The 13,488-nt window shown below is 43.3% G+C and overlaps 1 protein-coding gene across 1 annotated transcript; it reads right to left on the bottom strand.

Annotated features, from left to right (window-relative positions):
- Positions 1-590: 590 nt before the first annotated feature.
- E2F6 (E2F transcription factor 6) lies at positions 591-10,206 on the bottom strand. Its single transcript, XM_064146453.1, has 7 exons — positions 9,758-10,206; positions 6,053-6,101; positions 4,425-4,641; positions 3,957-4,115; positions 2,902-3,016; positions 2,146-2,293; positions 591-1,329 (listed from the first exon to the last, which is right to left on the bottom strand). The coding sequence occupies exons 1-7, from the start codon at positions 9,812-9,814 to the stop codon at positions 1,280-1,282; spliced, it is 795 nt and encodes a 264-aa protein (XP_064002523.1). The 5' UTR covers positions 9,815-10,206; the 3' UTR covers positions 591-1,279.
- Between the last annotated feature and the right edge of the window lie 3,282 nt (positions 10,207-13,488).

The following is a 13,488-nucleotide window of genomic DNA, read 5'->3' as shown; positions in this document are numbered from 1 at the left end:
GTCCCTTCCGACCTCTAAGGTTTCATGATTCAGGAGTCTGTTAGCTTTGCTGTCTGTGATTGTGTGCAGACCGATACTTGCTGGTACTTCAGAAAAACAAGGACAGGAGTTTGGATCTAAAACCAAACGCTTCCCTGCTAACACAGAAAAATGTGAAGCACACTTTTCAGTACTGGAGTGAAATGAGCCTAAGTATAGTATCTGCACAGTGAGGGTTAATACACTTAGAAAACGTTGTGTCAAAATTCTGAGGCTTCATTTTACAGACTGATGAATACAGATGTAGTTCTGAAGTATTTCATGTGTTTTTGCATGCTAAAGCCACAAAGAGACCATGGTACTGGGCTAAAGCTATGCTGTATGTAAACTCTAGAAACTGGAAGAGACCAATCCAAGTAGTTATTGATCATAATGCTTCTATGGAAAACGTTACAGTATTGTGGCACCACAAGAGTCAGATCTGCCTGCTAGCTGCTGGCACTATATGTAACATCTTTAAAATGTTCACATCAGTTCTAATGTTTGTCATGGTATCCAGTGAATTCTGATAGATAACCCAACATGTTTCATTAGACTGACCAATTAGACTATTTAGTATTTTTATAAGCTCATTTTATTTCTTTGCTGTACAAAGGCAGAAATGCAGACCATCTCAGTAAATCTACATCAGTAACTACCTAGACATGATACAGATATATACAAAAAGCCAAAATATTTAACTTCACTGTTGATACCATGGTTCATGCAGAGCTGGATGCAAACAATGCAAACAGCATCTACACAGTGTAAGGCATAATTCATTAAATTTACACCTTGTTCCTTATAATGAAGGCTTCCGAGACGCTGCCTCTTTATTACACTCCTATCTGACAATGCTGCTTAGTAGTAGTGCAGCCTCAGAAAAGTGCATTTCTTTATTATATATGTTATTGTAAGAATTGTGAAATGCTCCAGAAATAGTTTTGAAGTCTTCATTTTTAGAATGACCCACGTCTTCTGTCAATTTAAAATTGTTTCATATACTAAAAATACCACTGACCCAAAGCTCTGTGGATCACATGCAACTATGAAAACAAAGCTCCTAAAAGCAACTCCAGGAACTCTTGTCTTTTGACTTGGGAAGATAAGCAATCCTCTGAAAGCATTCCACCAACTCACTGCTATTTTAAATTTAAAACACTTTGGAACATTTCAGCTACTAAGTTTGCAGATCTGAGTGGCTTTGGAAAAGTTCTATAAGACAGATATTTACATTCTGTATTAGATTTTTGAGTTGTAATTAATCTGTCATTTCAGGTGTGTGGTTATCTTCTTCCCCCGGAGATCTCACTTTGAAAGTACAAAAAAAGGAATACAATTACTGTCATTGTAGAAAAGACTCACAGTCATTTTGCAAGCAAAATAAAGTAAAAAAGGAAAATAAAAGTAAAAAAGGAAAATAAAAGTAAAAAGCCAACTCTTCCCTTCACCTATAAAGAAGCACTGCCAAAAATTAATTGTTTTCCAAGCTACTGCAATTCCATTTTTAAGCCATAACATCCTGCAGCACTGGGGCTCTTGGAGGAGTATATTCAGCCAATCTTGTTTTAGGAGACTGAAATACATCCCCTCTTCTGTCTGCCCTCCCTTAAACAGCACAGTCATGATCAAGAGTGGCACACTCTTTTGCTTGAAAACAGCATCTTAACTCTAATGATAACCATTTTGCTGTGCTGCTGGAGTCTGCAGTGAGGCAGTGAAGAACTGACACACACAGCTCCATCCGCACAGTGCAGCTCCATCCGCACAGTGCAGCTCCATCCGCACAGTGCAGCTCCATCCGCACAGTGCAGCTCCATCCGCACAGTGCAGCTCCATCCGCACAGTGCAGCGCCAACAGGAAACCAATAAGGAGCAAAGGAAGGAGAGGGTCAGGAAACAAGAGTGTTTCCCTATGTGTGCACATGCCTTGACTCTGACCTCCTGCTGCTGTAAGGTAACACAACAGCACAGACTTCTCTTTAGGTATTTCCTATACTCCCACACATCTTGGCCCACAAACTATGCCCAGGAAATTACATATTGTACAGTATGGTTTTCAACTGTATAAGAATGGTATGACTGAAAAAGGTTACAGGAGACAAAAGAGTAAGTAGAAGACACTACCTTCATCAGGAGGAACTGATGACTCAGTTTCAGAAGTGGCAGTATCTGTATCTTCAAAAGTTTTGGAATCTGGCTTCTGTTGCTCCACCTCACATAGATACACATCAATGGGTCCTTTTGTGCTCTTCACATGTACTTCTATGCAATCCTATAAAACAGCCACTCACATATAAAGAACAAATCTTACACATCAGTTAGCTATTTTTGCACATACTGTCAAACCAATAGATTAAGAACAAAAAAACTGGAATGACATAACTGTTTAAAACTGTGTTACTATTTCTACATAAATTATGATTATTACATAGAATTGTAGGCCATTAAGCAGTAAAACAGCATTTACATGTTATTAGGATCATTACCTAATCACACTTATTGATTTGTTTGGTTAGATACACATTTTTGGTACATTTTGATATAGAAACATTAACAACTCTGCAAAAAGCTCCTTTATTCTAGTAAATTACCAAACTGACAGTAGACATAAGTAACATTCATTACAGCTGTTTCATTCTTTCTAGCAAAACCAATTAACTAAAGCTCTGACATGCTTACTGTTTAACAATTTAGGTAAACAGAAAAATACTGAAAGTAAGTTTCTTAGACTATTACCTCTACAACATTCTTTAGTGGACTACAAGAACCATGAAGTACTGTCTGTACATGACAAAGAAACTGGAAGTCAATTACAAACCGCTCTTGCAAAAAACAAATTTGAGAACTTTTGTTCCCATAAGAGAAGTGTATAGAACTTACTTCTTTAGGAATTGGTATTTCCAATTTGGTTTCCTCTGGAGCTTTGATTGCAATCACAATCTGTCCTTGAAATGCCTGAATGCTACGGATATCCTGATAGGTCACATAAGCTAGTGTATACATTGGTCAAGGATTCTGTATTTGCTAATAGGCAGAAGCAAGGAGTATGATGTTAAGATACACAGAAACAAAATATTAGCTTAAGAAGTGGTAACTAGTTTAGCTGAGGTAACTTTAATACTAACTTTGTAAAATCAAGTATTAGCTAACAACCTGGAAACTTTTTTTTATGTATTGCTACAGAGGGGAAAACTTTTTAAAAAGTAGAGATATTCAGTAATAAAAATCCAGATACATTTGTCAAACAATTTTCACAGTTGTAAGCCTACAAAGTAGAGGAAATAGTGCCCTTAAGAAACTACCTCTTTGCTTTGTAACAACTATATAAGCAAACAATTTTCTGGAAAAACTGTAGGTGCAATGAAAAAGTTTCCTGACGTCATACAGGAAATGGCGTATTTCATTTGGCAGAATGTTGTCTCTGCTCAAAAAAGGAAGCTAAATAATATCTTATTGTAACCCAAAGCTAAAATCCAATACTTATGTCATAATAAAATAAATCCTTTTATTATCAAAACCCATCTGAAAGATTAAGACCATACTGGAATCTCTCTCAGGTTACAAAGCATCATTACGGCACAACCAACATCTTATCAACAGGCTAGCAGAACTGCTTGGATCCTCTTTCTCATCTCACTGGTTATCCCTAACAACTTTAAATGGAGAGAAGGTGGTGATAAGGTAGTAAGACCATTGCCTCATTTCCATTCCTCTGCAGTGCAAAGATCACACAAAGTAGCACTCCCCAGAGAACAGGCCAGATTGCACATGATACTGAAAACTATGGCACACGACTTATATAAACTAAGTAACAAAAAATTTGCCCATAAAACTTATTATCAACTATTACTGCATACCTGTGGTATGAGCCTGTGCTTATTACTAAATATGTGAGTACTTGCAACCAAAACCACACATCAGAATTAAAAGGATATTTTGCAGTTTCTTTGTCATCCGTTAGATCAAATAATTCATGAGCACAATCACTGATTAATTCATCCAGAGCTTCTTCCATGGCTGATAATTCAGAAAGTTCATCTTTAAGGATTTGCTTTTCAGGTGTTTTTCCAATAACATGGTCGAGACTAGAACCTCTAGAAAGATATGAAAGTTGTCTAGTATATTTATTTATATAAGAGCCTGTTTATTGAATACAAAGTATTCTAAAGGAAACAACTGGGAACTGGCATTTTTTACTCTTCCAAAATACCATTCATTGTGCACTTACACTTAATAGTTATTACTAAGGAAAATAATTCAGAGAGCCTAAAGATACAGAAAAAACAACACATTTTTATTAAAAGTAATTAATTGTGTTTAAAAATACTCTCAAAGTTATAAATATTATTTAACATTGATGAATTTTGTTGTTTCAGAAATTAGAAGCTTCAAAGCCAACTCACATCCACTGGATAAGATTCTTCGATCTTTTCTGAATTAAGTGGATTCCATCCAATACATTGGTGATGTCATATACTCTTCGTTTTCGTACTCCAAGTGTTGTTGCTACTTCATTTAAATCAAGAACACCATCTGGAGCTGTTTTGACAAGATCCATGAATCTTCGGGTCAAATAAACCAAAGATGCATCATACCGAGGCTTTCTGACTTTCAGAGTTTCTGTAAAGTTTTGACAGAGTATCTAGGGTAAACTACTACACAAATATGAAGCATTCCTTAAAAATACCAATAGTGATGATGTCACAATGAAGATAAAGTCTGAAAGCACTGTGATTATTAACGCTGACATTGCAATGACACACACACAGTCTATTAGCTACACATATCTCTATTTGTTTGCAATGACTGTACTGCTAGTGTGGATATTAATAGTTGTGGAACTCTATGTTCTGTAGGACATGAGCTCATACTACTGAATGAAAACCAGTGAAACCTTTGGTTAACTATAGACAGCACTGGCACTGCCAAAGAACTGCATCATTATCTTCTACTCCATGACACTGTAAAAATGTCTTTTTCATACTCTATTGGCCCAGATGAATGAGACCTTAAAAATAACACTGAGATAGGGTTCACGAGTTAACTTGGTTTCAGACAGTTTTCCAGCATGGCCAATCTCTTCTAGAGTACAAGATCTTAAATATATGGATAAACTCTGGTTGCACTATTTGGCCTCAGTGCAAAAGAAGTGGTCATGCCATTGTTCAACAATGATCTAGATACCAGGACACCACTGGTTTCAGAGATCCCTGTACTGTGTGTATTCATTACCAGCATAGTGCAGAAAGGGCACAGAAGTAACTGATGAACAGCTCATTTAACTTCACACTGTTACTTCTGTATGTGTAAAGCATGTATCTGAAGCACAAAAGAGATGTACATATGGTGTCATCTCATGCCAGTCAATGAAGACTGTCAAATCCTGCTGTTACTTGTCTTTTGTCCTGCAAAACAAATCAAGTATTTTATATCTGGCTGAACTCTGTCACTGAGAGTATTCCAGTCTAATACTTCAAGAGAATATATGCATGTGTCAGGAAGCTTCCCTAGGAAGCATTACACTTCAAGCTTCAGTATTTTTCCCAGAAAGAATGAGACACACATCTTTACTCCGTGTATTACACCTAGTCCGTGGCTACAAGATTGTGATCTCTTGAAGTGACAGGCTGAACAATTCAGTTTAGGACTGTGTTACTGTAAGATGTGCAATACTATTCATGTGGTTATAAAAGCAAAAACCAACAGACACTCACTTAAGCTTGTATTTACGTTTGTTAGTACCAGCTGAAAAATGACATTTGCCAGGATGATGTCCCAATTTTTTCTAACTTGCATTTCAGTGAATTGTTATCTTTATAGTACTGGGAAGGTACACTTGGAGCAAATTGAAAGAGGAAAAACTGTGAAGAATGTGTTGCTTCTTAACTGTTATTTCATTTAGTTTTCAGCAATCCTCTATGCCTATATTACATGTTACAATTTCTCGTTAGTGTACAGCATGTACCAAGCATTGTAAAAAAGCACTAAATGATCCAGGAATAGTCTTCACACATGGAATATAGCAACTTACTTCTCATCAACTGTACGTCATCATCCACACTCAGGTTGATCACCGATGGCTGGATAAAACCAAAAATGAAAAACAACTGACATAAAATGTCACCAACAAAGGAAGCGTCTCCAGAAGAAATCCTCCTATCAACTCTAGATACTACAGCTGAGTGCTGACATTTCAAGGTATTACTGTGAAGACTGTCACTGGTTAGAAGGGACACAGGCTCACCAGTTCCTGTGAGGATTTTCAGCCCTTCAGTTCAGCACATCCCCCTGTCTTGGAAAGCAGGAAACATCATTGAACTCCCTAATGCTTAGGCAATGATCACAACAGATACCTGCATAAACTCTACAAATGCAAGCTTCATCTTGCATGTAACAGTTTATATACAGAAAATACACTGCTAGGATAGGGCATTACAATTATACATCACAAAGAAAGACTGACACAGAGTCTGCTCTGGTCAAGAAACTGCCATGATGAGCCTAAGTAGGTATTTCATTCCACCTCTAATCCTGATGTAACAAAAAGTATTTTCAAATTCATTAATTCCAGCTGATCCAGAGATCCAGAGATCTGAGGAAGGTCTTGTGTTTGGTCCAACCTCCAACTCTTTACAGGAAGAGCCATTAGATGAAGGCAGCTTACTCAAGGTTTTATCCATCTGGGTCTTGAAGCTACACCTCTCTGGGCATGCCATTCCATTGCTTGCCTGCATTAGCTGTCAAGTTGCAACCTCTCCTGCTTATTCTTTTAATTCGTGGCTATTTGCTTTCAGCTTCCGATCATGCACAGTTACAAAGCATCTGGTGCCAGCTTCTCGTTCATGTCCTGACAGGTCCTTTCCACAAGATGGTCCTCTAGCCTGAGCTGACACCTCTGTACCATTGCAGGATTTAGGCTGATATGCAGAACTTCATCACAACTGAATTTTCAGCTTCCTTGGTTGAAATTTTTAATGTGTCTGATGACCAGCCATGTCTAGCTATCTACAGCATCATCCTTACTCATAAACAAGTGTGCATCTTACGTCTTCCTATCAACAGGGCAAGTGTCTGGATATACCCCTGAGGAACTCATTTAACAATCCACTTCTGGGAAGTATGAACCTCTTTGAGGCTGATGATCCAGACAGGTTTTTTCACTCATCTAGTAGCTTACAATCTGTAACATCCCAACTCAAAGAGGACAATACTACAGAAGATCATTTCAAAAGTCCTGCTAAAGCTCACTGAGATGACATCTAATCTTTTCATCACCAAAGGCTGAAAGTATAGTCATGCTGGCTATTCTCAATTGCTTTCTCCTTTATGAGCCTAGAAATAACTCTCAAGAGAACTTGCTTCATGATTTTCAAAGAGACTGAAGTGAGGCTGACCTCTCAAAGATCTCCTCTAGACAGCAACTTCACAAGGACATCAGCCAGCTCTTTCAGGATGTACTCCAGACAGGCCCTAAAGGCTTGTTTCAGTTGAGAGTTCTCAGGAGAGTCCTACTTCAACACCTTTCCATTGCTAGTTGCTCCTCTCCTTGAATACTTTCTTATACACAAAGCCTAGGAGACATCAGTTCTAAAGACTCATGCAAGAAAGTTGAGTACTTCAGCCTTATCTGTGTCTTTCTTCCTAAAGCGCCTATCCCATTTAACCGTAGGTTCACATCTCCCTCCGCCTCCTTTTCTGCTAATGCAGCTCTTGTCACCTTTGACATTCCTTGCTAGCTTCAACACTAGAGTGTACCTTCTAGCATCATATATATACACCCAATGTTTTTTTTATCCTCCGTTATGGCCTGTCCTTGCTTTCACCTCCTGCATATGTATTTTTTTGCCCTACCCAGAGTGCAGATATATCTGTGCCAATCCCTCACTGCACGTAATTCTTGTCATGAGTATCAAGATAGAATCACAGAATTATTGAGGCTGGAATAGAACTCGGAGATCGAGTCCCTCCTATGATCTAACACCACCACACAGACCAGACCATGTCATTAAGTGCCACATCCAATCTGTCCTTAAACACTTCCAGGAATGGTAACTCCACAACCTCCCTGGATAGTCCACCCCAGTGCCTAATTACCCCTTCTGTGAGGAAGTGCTTGCTAACATCCAACCTGCAGTGCCCGACACAAGGACAATCAAACTGTTGGGAGTGAGCGCAGAGGAGGGCCACAAAGATGATCAGAGGGCTGGAGCACCTCTGCTATGAGGACAGGCTACAAGAGCTGGGACTCTTCAGCCTGGAGAAGGCTTTAAGGAGACCTCAGAGTGGCCTTCTAGTATCTAAAGCGGGCCTACAGGAAGGCTGGGGAGGGACTATTTACAAGGTCTTGTAATGACAGAACAAGGAGTAATGGGTTTAAACTGGAAGAGGGGAGATTCAAACTAGATGTTAGGAAAGGGTTATTTACAGTGAGGGTAGTGAGACACTGGAATAGGTTGCCCAGGAAGGTTGTGGCTGCTTCCTCCCTAGAGGTGTTCAAGGCCAGGTTGGATGAGGCCTTGAGCAACCTGTTCTAGTGGGAGGTGCCCCTGCCTATGGTAGGGGCTTGGAACTGGATAAGCTTTGAGGTCCCTTCCAATCTAAACCATTCTAAACCTCCCATGGTGCAGATTCAGGCCATCTTGTCACAAGTTGCCTAGAAAAGCCTGACCCTCACCTTACAACTTCCCTTCAGGTAGTTGTACAGTGTGTTGAGGTTCCCCCTGAGTATCCTCCAGGCTAAAGAACCCCAGTTCCCTCAGCCTATCCTAAGACTTTCCCTCCATTCCCTGTCCTTACAGACCTCCACCTCTTTAGCTTTTCCGGCTTTCAAAGTAGCCTACCCTAAAACGTAACTATCTGTTGCCTGAACAAGCTAAAACCCTGAATCCCAAGTAAGACAGAGTCCAGGTTCTGTACTCCGCTACTACCCTTCCTCAATACCCTCAGGGTCTTAAACTCCACTGTTCCATCTCACGCTGCTAATAATTACCACATCCTTGACTTCCCTGTTTATGAGAAGCAGATTTAGGAAAGCATCACCTCTGGTTGCCTCATCTGAACACCTACATGAAGAAACCATGCCTAACACCCTTTCTTTCTGATAATCATCTCCACTAATAAGATATTTACAATCATCAGGGTAAAAGCTCATGTAAAACGTTCAGGGCTTTAAGACAGCACTGCCGAGTAACATTTAGCCCAAGAGCCAAGGCTGATAAAAGTAAGCATTTATAAGAAGTTTAATCGAATTGAAAGTAGGCCTGGGTTTGTTAGCTCTCTTGTAACATCACTAAAGGCAGTGACGGGAGCTGCGTACAAGATTGCCTGAACAGCACAGATGTTCAGGAAAGTACAAGATAAACAGCTGTAGTCTGTGTTTCTAAAATCTAGCTACAGTGCATTTAAATTGATTACGAGGCTTCAGGTAGCATAGACTTTAAAAAGGTATCCCTTTGTACTGTGACTAACATCACTACGTTATCTCTTGCCGGGCAGGCTCCTAAAACGGAGTGTGGGAGGGATGTGCCACAACGTCCCTTTGGTGCACCACTCTGGGGAGGCCTGCTATAGCTTTCCAACTCGGGGATCCACCTCCTGCCGAACACCCTAGAGGAAGGACTTTGGGGAATCTCCCTAAAACCTCCCGGGGCGGGAGCAGAGCGTTGCAGCGCCGTCGCGCCCTTTCGCCATCCACAGGCACCACCTCCCTTCCCCGCCTGCTGTGCACCTCACTCACATGCATCGTGTCCGGCCGCAGCGGCCTCAGACGCTCCCACCGGCCGCGGCTGGCCATGTCGGCACGGCCCTTCCTCCTTCGCCCGGCCGGCCGCGGCCCACCGCGGCGGGAGGCCTCTCCTGCCCTGGGACAAGGCGGCGGAGGGCGGGCGCCTCAGACGCTTTCACGACGAACCTGGGACTCCATGTCTGAAAGCGCCGCCACGCCCGCCCCACCTCCGGGAGGAGGGGGCGGCAGGGACCCTCCCGCCACCGCAGTCCGTTACGGCCGCCTCTGCCCTGCCGCCCCCCGCGACCGGACCGTTGGGGGGGAGAGCGGAACGCGCTCAGGCGCCCTCCCGCCAGAGCAGCGGCGCCAGCTCAGGCAGCGAGACCGCAGGCTCCCTGCGGGGCCGCGGAGAGACCACTGCTCACCCAGCGTGCCCTGCGCCGCGCCCGGCCCGCCGCCCCGCCCACGCTGCCGTTCCTGCCCGTCCGCCTGCGGCCCGGGGGGATCTGCGTCTTTGGCGCTCTGGTTCCGTGGCTGCGGTGGGCAGTCTTCTCTTAAGAGTGCCCGGGGGAAGGAGACGTTGGGCTTCCCTCGGGTTGACGCTTCCTCCACGCTCATCAACCTCCTGGGTGGTGGCGAAAATTTGTTCATTCCTTCCTCATGTCTTCGAGTCACAGAATGTGTTGGAAAGGACCTCAAGATCATCTAGTGCAGCCCTCGGGCAGTAAGCAGGGAAGATGCAGCTGTTAGAGCTCCGTCCAGCCTGACCTCCAATGTTTCTATGGATTGGGCTGCTGTTGCCTTTCTGGGCAGCCTGTTACAGGGCTTCGCCATTCTCGTTGTAAAAAAAAAATTGCCTTCTTCTATCTAACCTAAATCTTTTAGTTTAAAACCAATGGCCCTTGTCTGTTGCAACAGGCTCAGCTAAAATGCCTGTCCTCATCTTACAGGCCTCTTCAAGTACTGAAAGACAGCAAGAAGGTCTTTGTGGAGCCTTTTCTCCAGGCTAACCATCCCCAGCTCTCAGCCTTTGTTCACAGGAGAGATGTGCCTCCCCTCGAAGCATTATTGCTCCAGTTCTCCTCTTGACCTGTTCCAACTTGTCCATGTCTTTCTGTGCTGGGAGTCCCATAACTGGACGTAGCACTGTAGGCTGGGGTCTCACCAAATCAGAGGGGCAGAATTCCCTCTCTTGATTTGCTGCCCATGCTGCTGGGATGGCGTTCAATAGCTCCAAGTGCAGGGTGCTGCACTTTGGCCACAACAACCCCATGCAGAGATACAGGCTGGGGTCGGAGTGGCTGGAGAGCAGCCAGACAGAGAGGGATCTGGGGGTGCTGATTGATACCCACCTGAACATGAGCCAGCAGTGTGCCCAGGTGGCCAAGAGAGCCAGTGGCATCCTGGCCTGCATCAGGAATGGTGTGGTCAGCAGGAGCAGGGAGGTCATTCTGCCCCTGTACTCTGCACTGGTTAGACCACACCTTGAGTATTGTGTTCAGTTCTGGGCCCCCCAGTTTAGGAGGGACATTGAGATGCTTGAGCGTGTCCAGAGAAGGGCGACGAGGCTGGTGAGAGACCTTGAGCACAAGCCCTATGAGGAGAGGCTGAGGGAGCTGGGGTTGTTTAGCCTGGAGAAGAGGAGGCTCAGGGCAGACCTTATTGCTGTCTACAACTACCTGAGGGGTGGTTGTGGCCAGGAGGAGGTTGCTCTCTTCTCTCAGGTGGCCAGCTCCAGAACGAGAGGACACAGCCTCAGGCTGCGCCAGGGGAAATTTAGGCTGGAGGTGAGGAGAAAGTTCTTCCCTGAGAGAGTCATTGGACACTGGAATGGGCTGCCCAGGGAGGTGGTGGAGTTGCCGTCCCTGGAGCTGTTCAAGGCAAGGTTGGACGTGGCACTTGGTGCCATGGTCTGGCCTTGAGCTCTGTGGTAAAGGGTTGAACTTGATGATCTGTGAGGTCTCTTCCAACCCTGATGATACTGTGATACTGTGATACTGTGGTATGCAGTCCAGGAGACCGTTGACTTCTGTGCTGTGAGTGCAAGTTGCTGACCCCTGTCCAGCTCTGCTGGGCTTGCCGAGAGGATCTCTTAAGCACTGCAGCGGGCCAAAGTGATTAAAATGAGGAAGTTGTCACCATTTCAGTTACTGGAAGGAGGGAGCTTTTTTCTTCTCCCCCTCTGCAGCATGAGCATCCAGAAAGCATCCAGCACAAGTATGATTCTGTTGTGCAAGAACAATTAGTGTTACTCTCTTGCCAAATAATCTTATTCTGCCATGACCTACTAGTATAAAGCCAAAGATTTGTATGTCACTCGCTGGAGGGAGAAGGATTACACACCCATGGGTAGAATAAATTAATGACAAGAGATTTGCAAGTGAAGAGCTAGTTGTCTTCCTTTAGCATCAGAGAGGGGCCAACACCATGTGGCTTGTCAGAGCTAAACCTGTCAATTTATCAGCCAGCAAGAGACCCTAGATCCGTTCCCAAATTTCAATTCCATTGCTTCTGCCCTGTCTTCCACACTTCTGATAACCTTCTACAAGCACCGTTTCCTTGCTCGTTTGTCGGCATCGGCAGTCACCTCAAAACTCCCAGTTGATTTAAGGAACAACTCCCAGTTGCCTGATCTGTTGATTGATTGCTCTTTATGATGATTAACTGTGCTCTGCCATGGTTTACAACAGCTGAATCTTTCATGGAGTTCTTTTCCTTCAAAAAAAATGGCCAAATTTTCTGCTTTCTCTGCTTACACCTTCAGTGAAATTTCCAGATACTTAACCTTTCTCATCAAGTGTTTGGTTTGTGAAAATCAGGTTGGAAGATTTTCATCTTATCTCTTCATTTTCAATGTTTCGGTTTTTGAGAGGGCAGATGAGAGAGTTGGGGTTGTTGAGTCTGGAGAGGAGAAGGCTCTGAGGAGACCTTCCTGTGGTCTTCTACCATCTATAAGGGGCTCCAAGAAAGCTGGGGAGGAACTATGTTGACTGAATAGGGCTGGGTGCTAGATTGGACTGGATGATCCTGGAGGTCTCTTCCAACCTGGTTGATTCTCTCTGATTCTCTGATTCTTCATCCTCAGAGCAGATGCTCTGGAGGAATACAAATTCCATCAGACATTGTGGAAAATGACCAATCTGCTCTGAGACACTCCAAGCTAGGAACAATTCACTCATGTCAGTCTGGACAGGTCAATAACACTGTATTACCTTGAAAATGTACTGAATTAGTTTTAATTTACTAGTTGTTTCATGGTACTTCAGGTTAGACATTCATTTAGAGTAGCTTATATCATCACATCTGATGCCTTGGTAGAGGATGGAGATTTCTTTGAACAATTGTTTGTGTTGTAGAGGTGTGTAGAATTAGGTGAGTTCCCATGCTTTGGTCAATTTAGAAGAAAAAAAGGGGGGGGGGGGGTCTGTGTTTCAGGAGACATGAAGCCTGGTGGTGTGCAATTAAACACATGATGCAAATGTTGCTGTCACTATTCTAAGGAGAGCTTAGACTCTTGCAGATACAAAAGGTTTTCCTGTCATGTAATCAACATGTTACTGAAATGTAAAAATGCTGACATCTGAAAGCTGTGTGGCCATCCAGTGAGACTTGGACAGACTGAGAGCTGGGCACAGAGGAACCAAATGAGGTTCAACAAGGACAAGTGCAGAGTCCTGCACCTGGGAAGGAATAATAAACTGCATCAGTACAGGCTGGGAGGTGAGCAGCCCTGTGGAGAGGGA

The sequence above is a fragment of the Pogoniulus pusillus genome, chromosome 7, assembly GCF_015220805.1.
Source record: "Pogoniulus pusillus isolate bPogPus1 chromosome 7, bPogPus1.pri, whole genome shotgun sequence".
NCBI lineage: Eukaryota > Metazoa > Chordata > Aves > Piciformes > Lybiidae > Pogoniulus > Pogoniulus pusillus.
The sequence above is the reverse complement of the archived record's forward strand: the minus strand, read 5'-3'. Positions and strand labels throughout refer to the sequence as shown.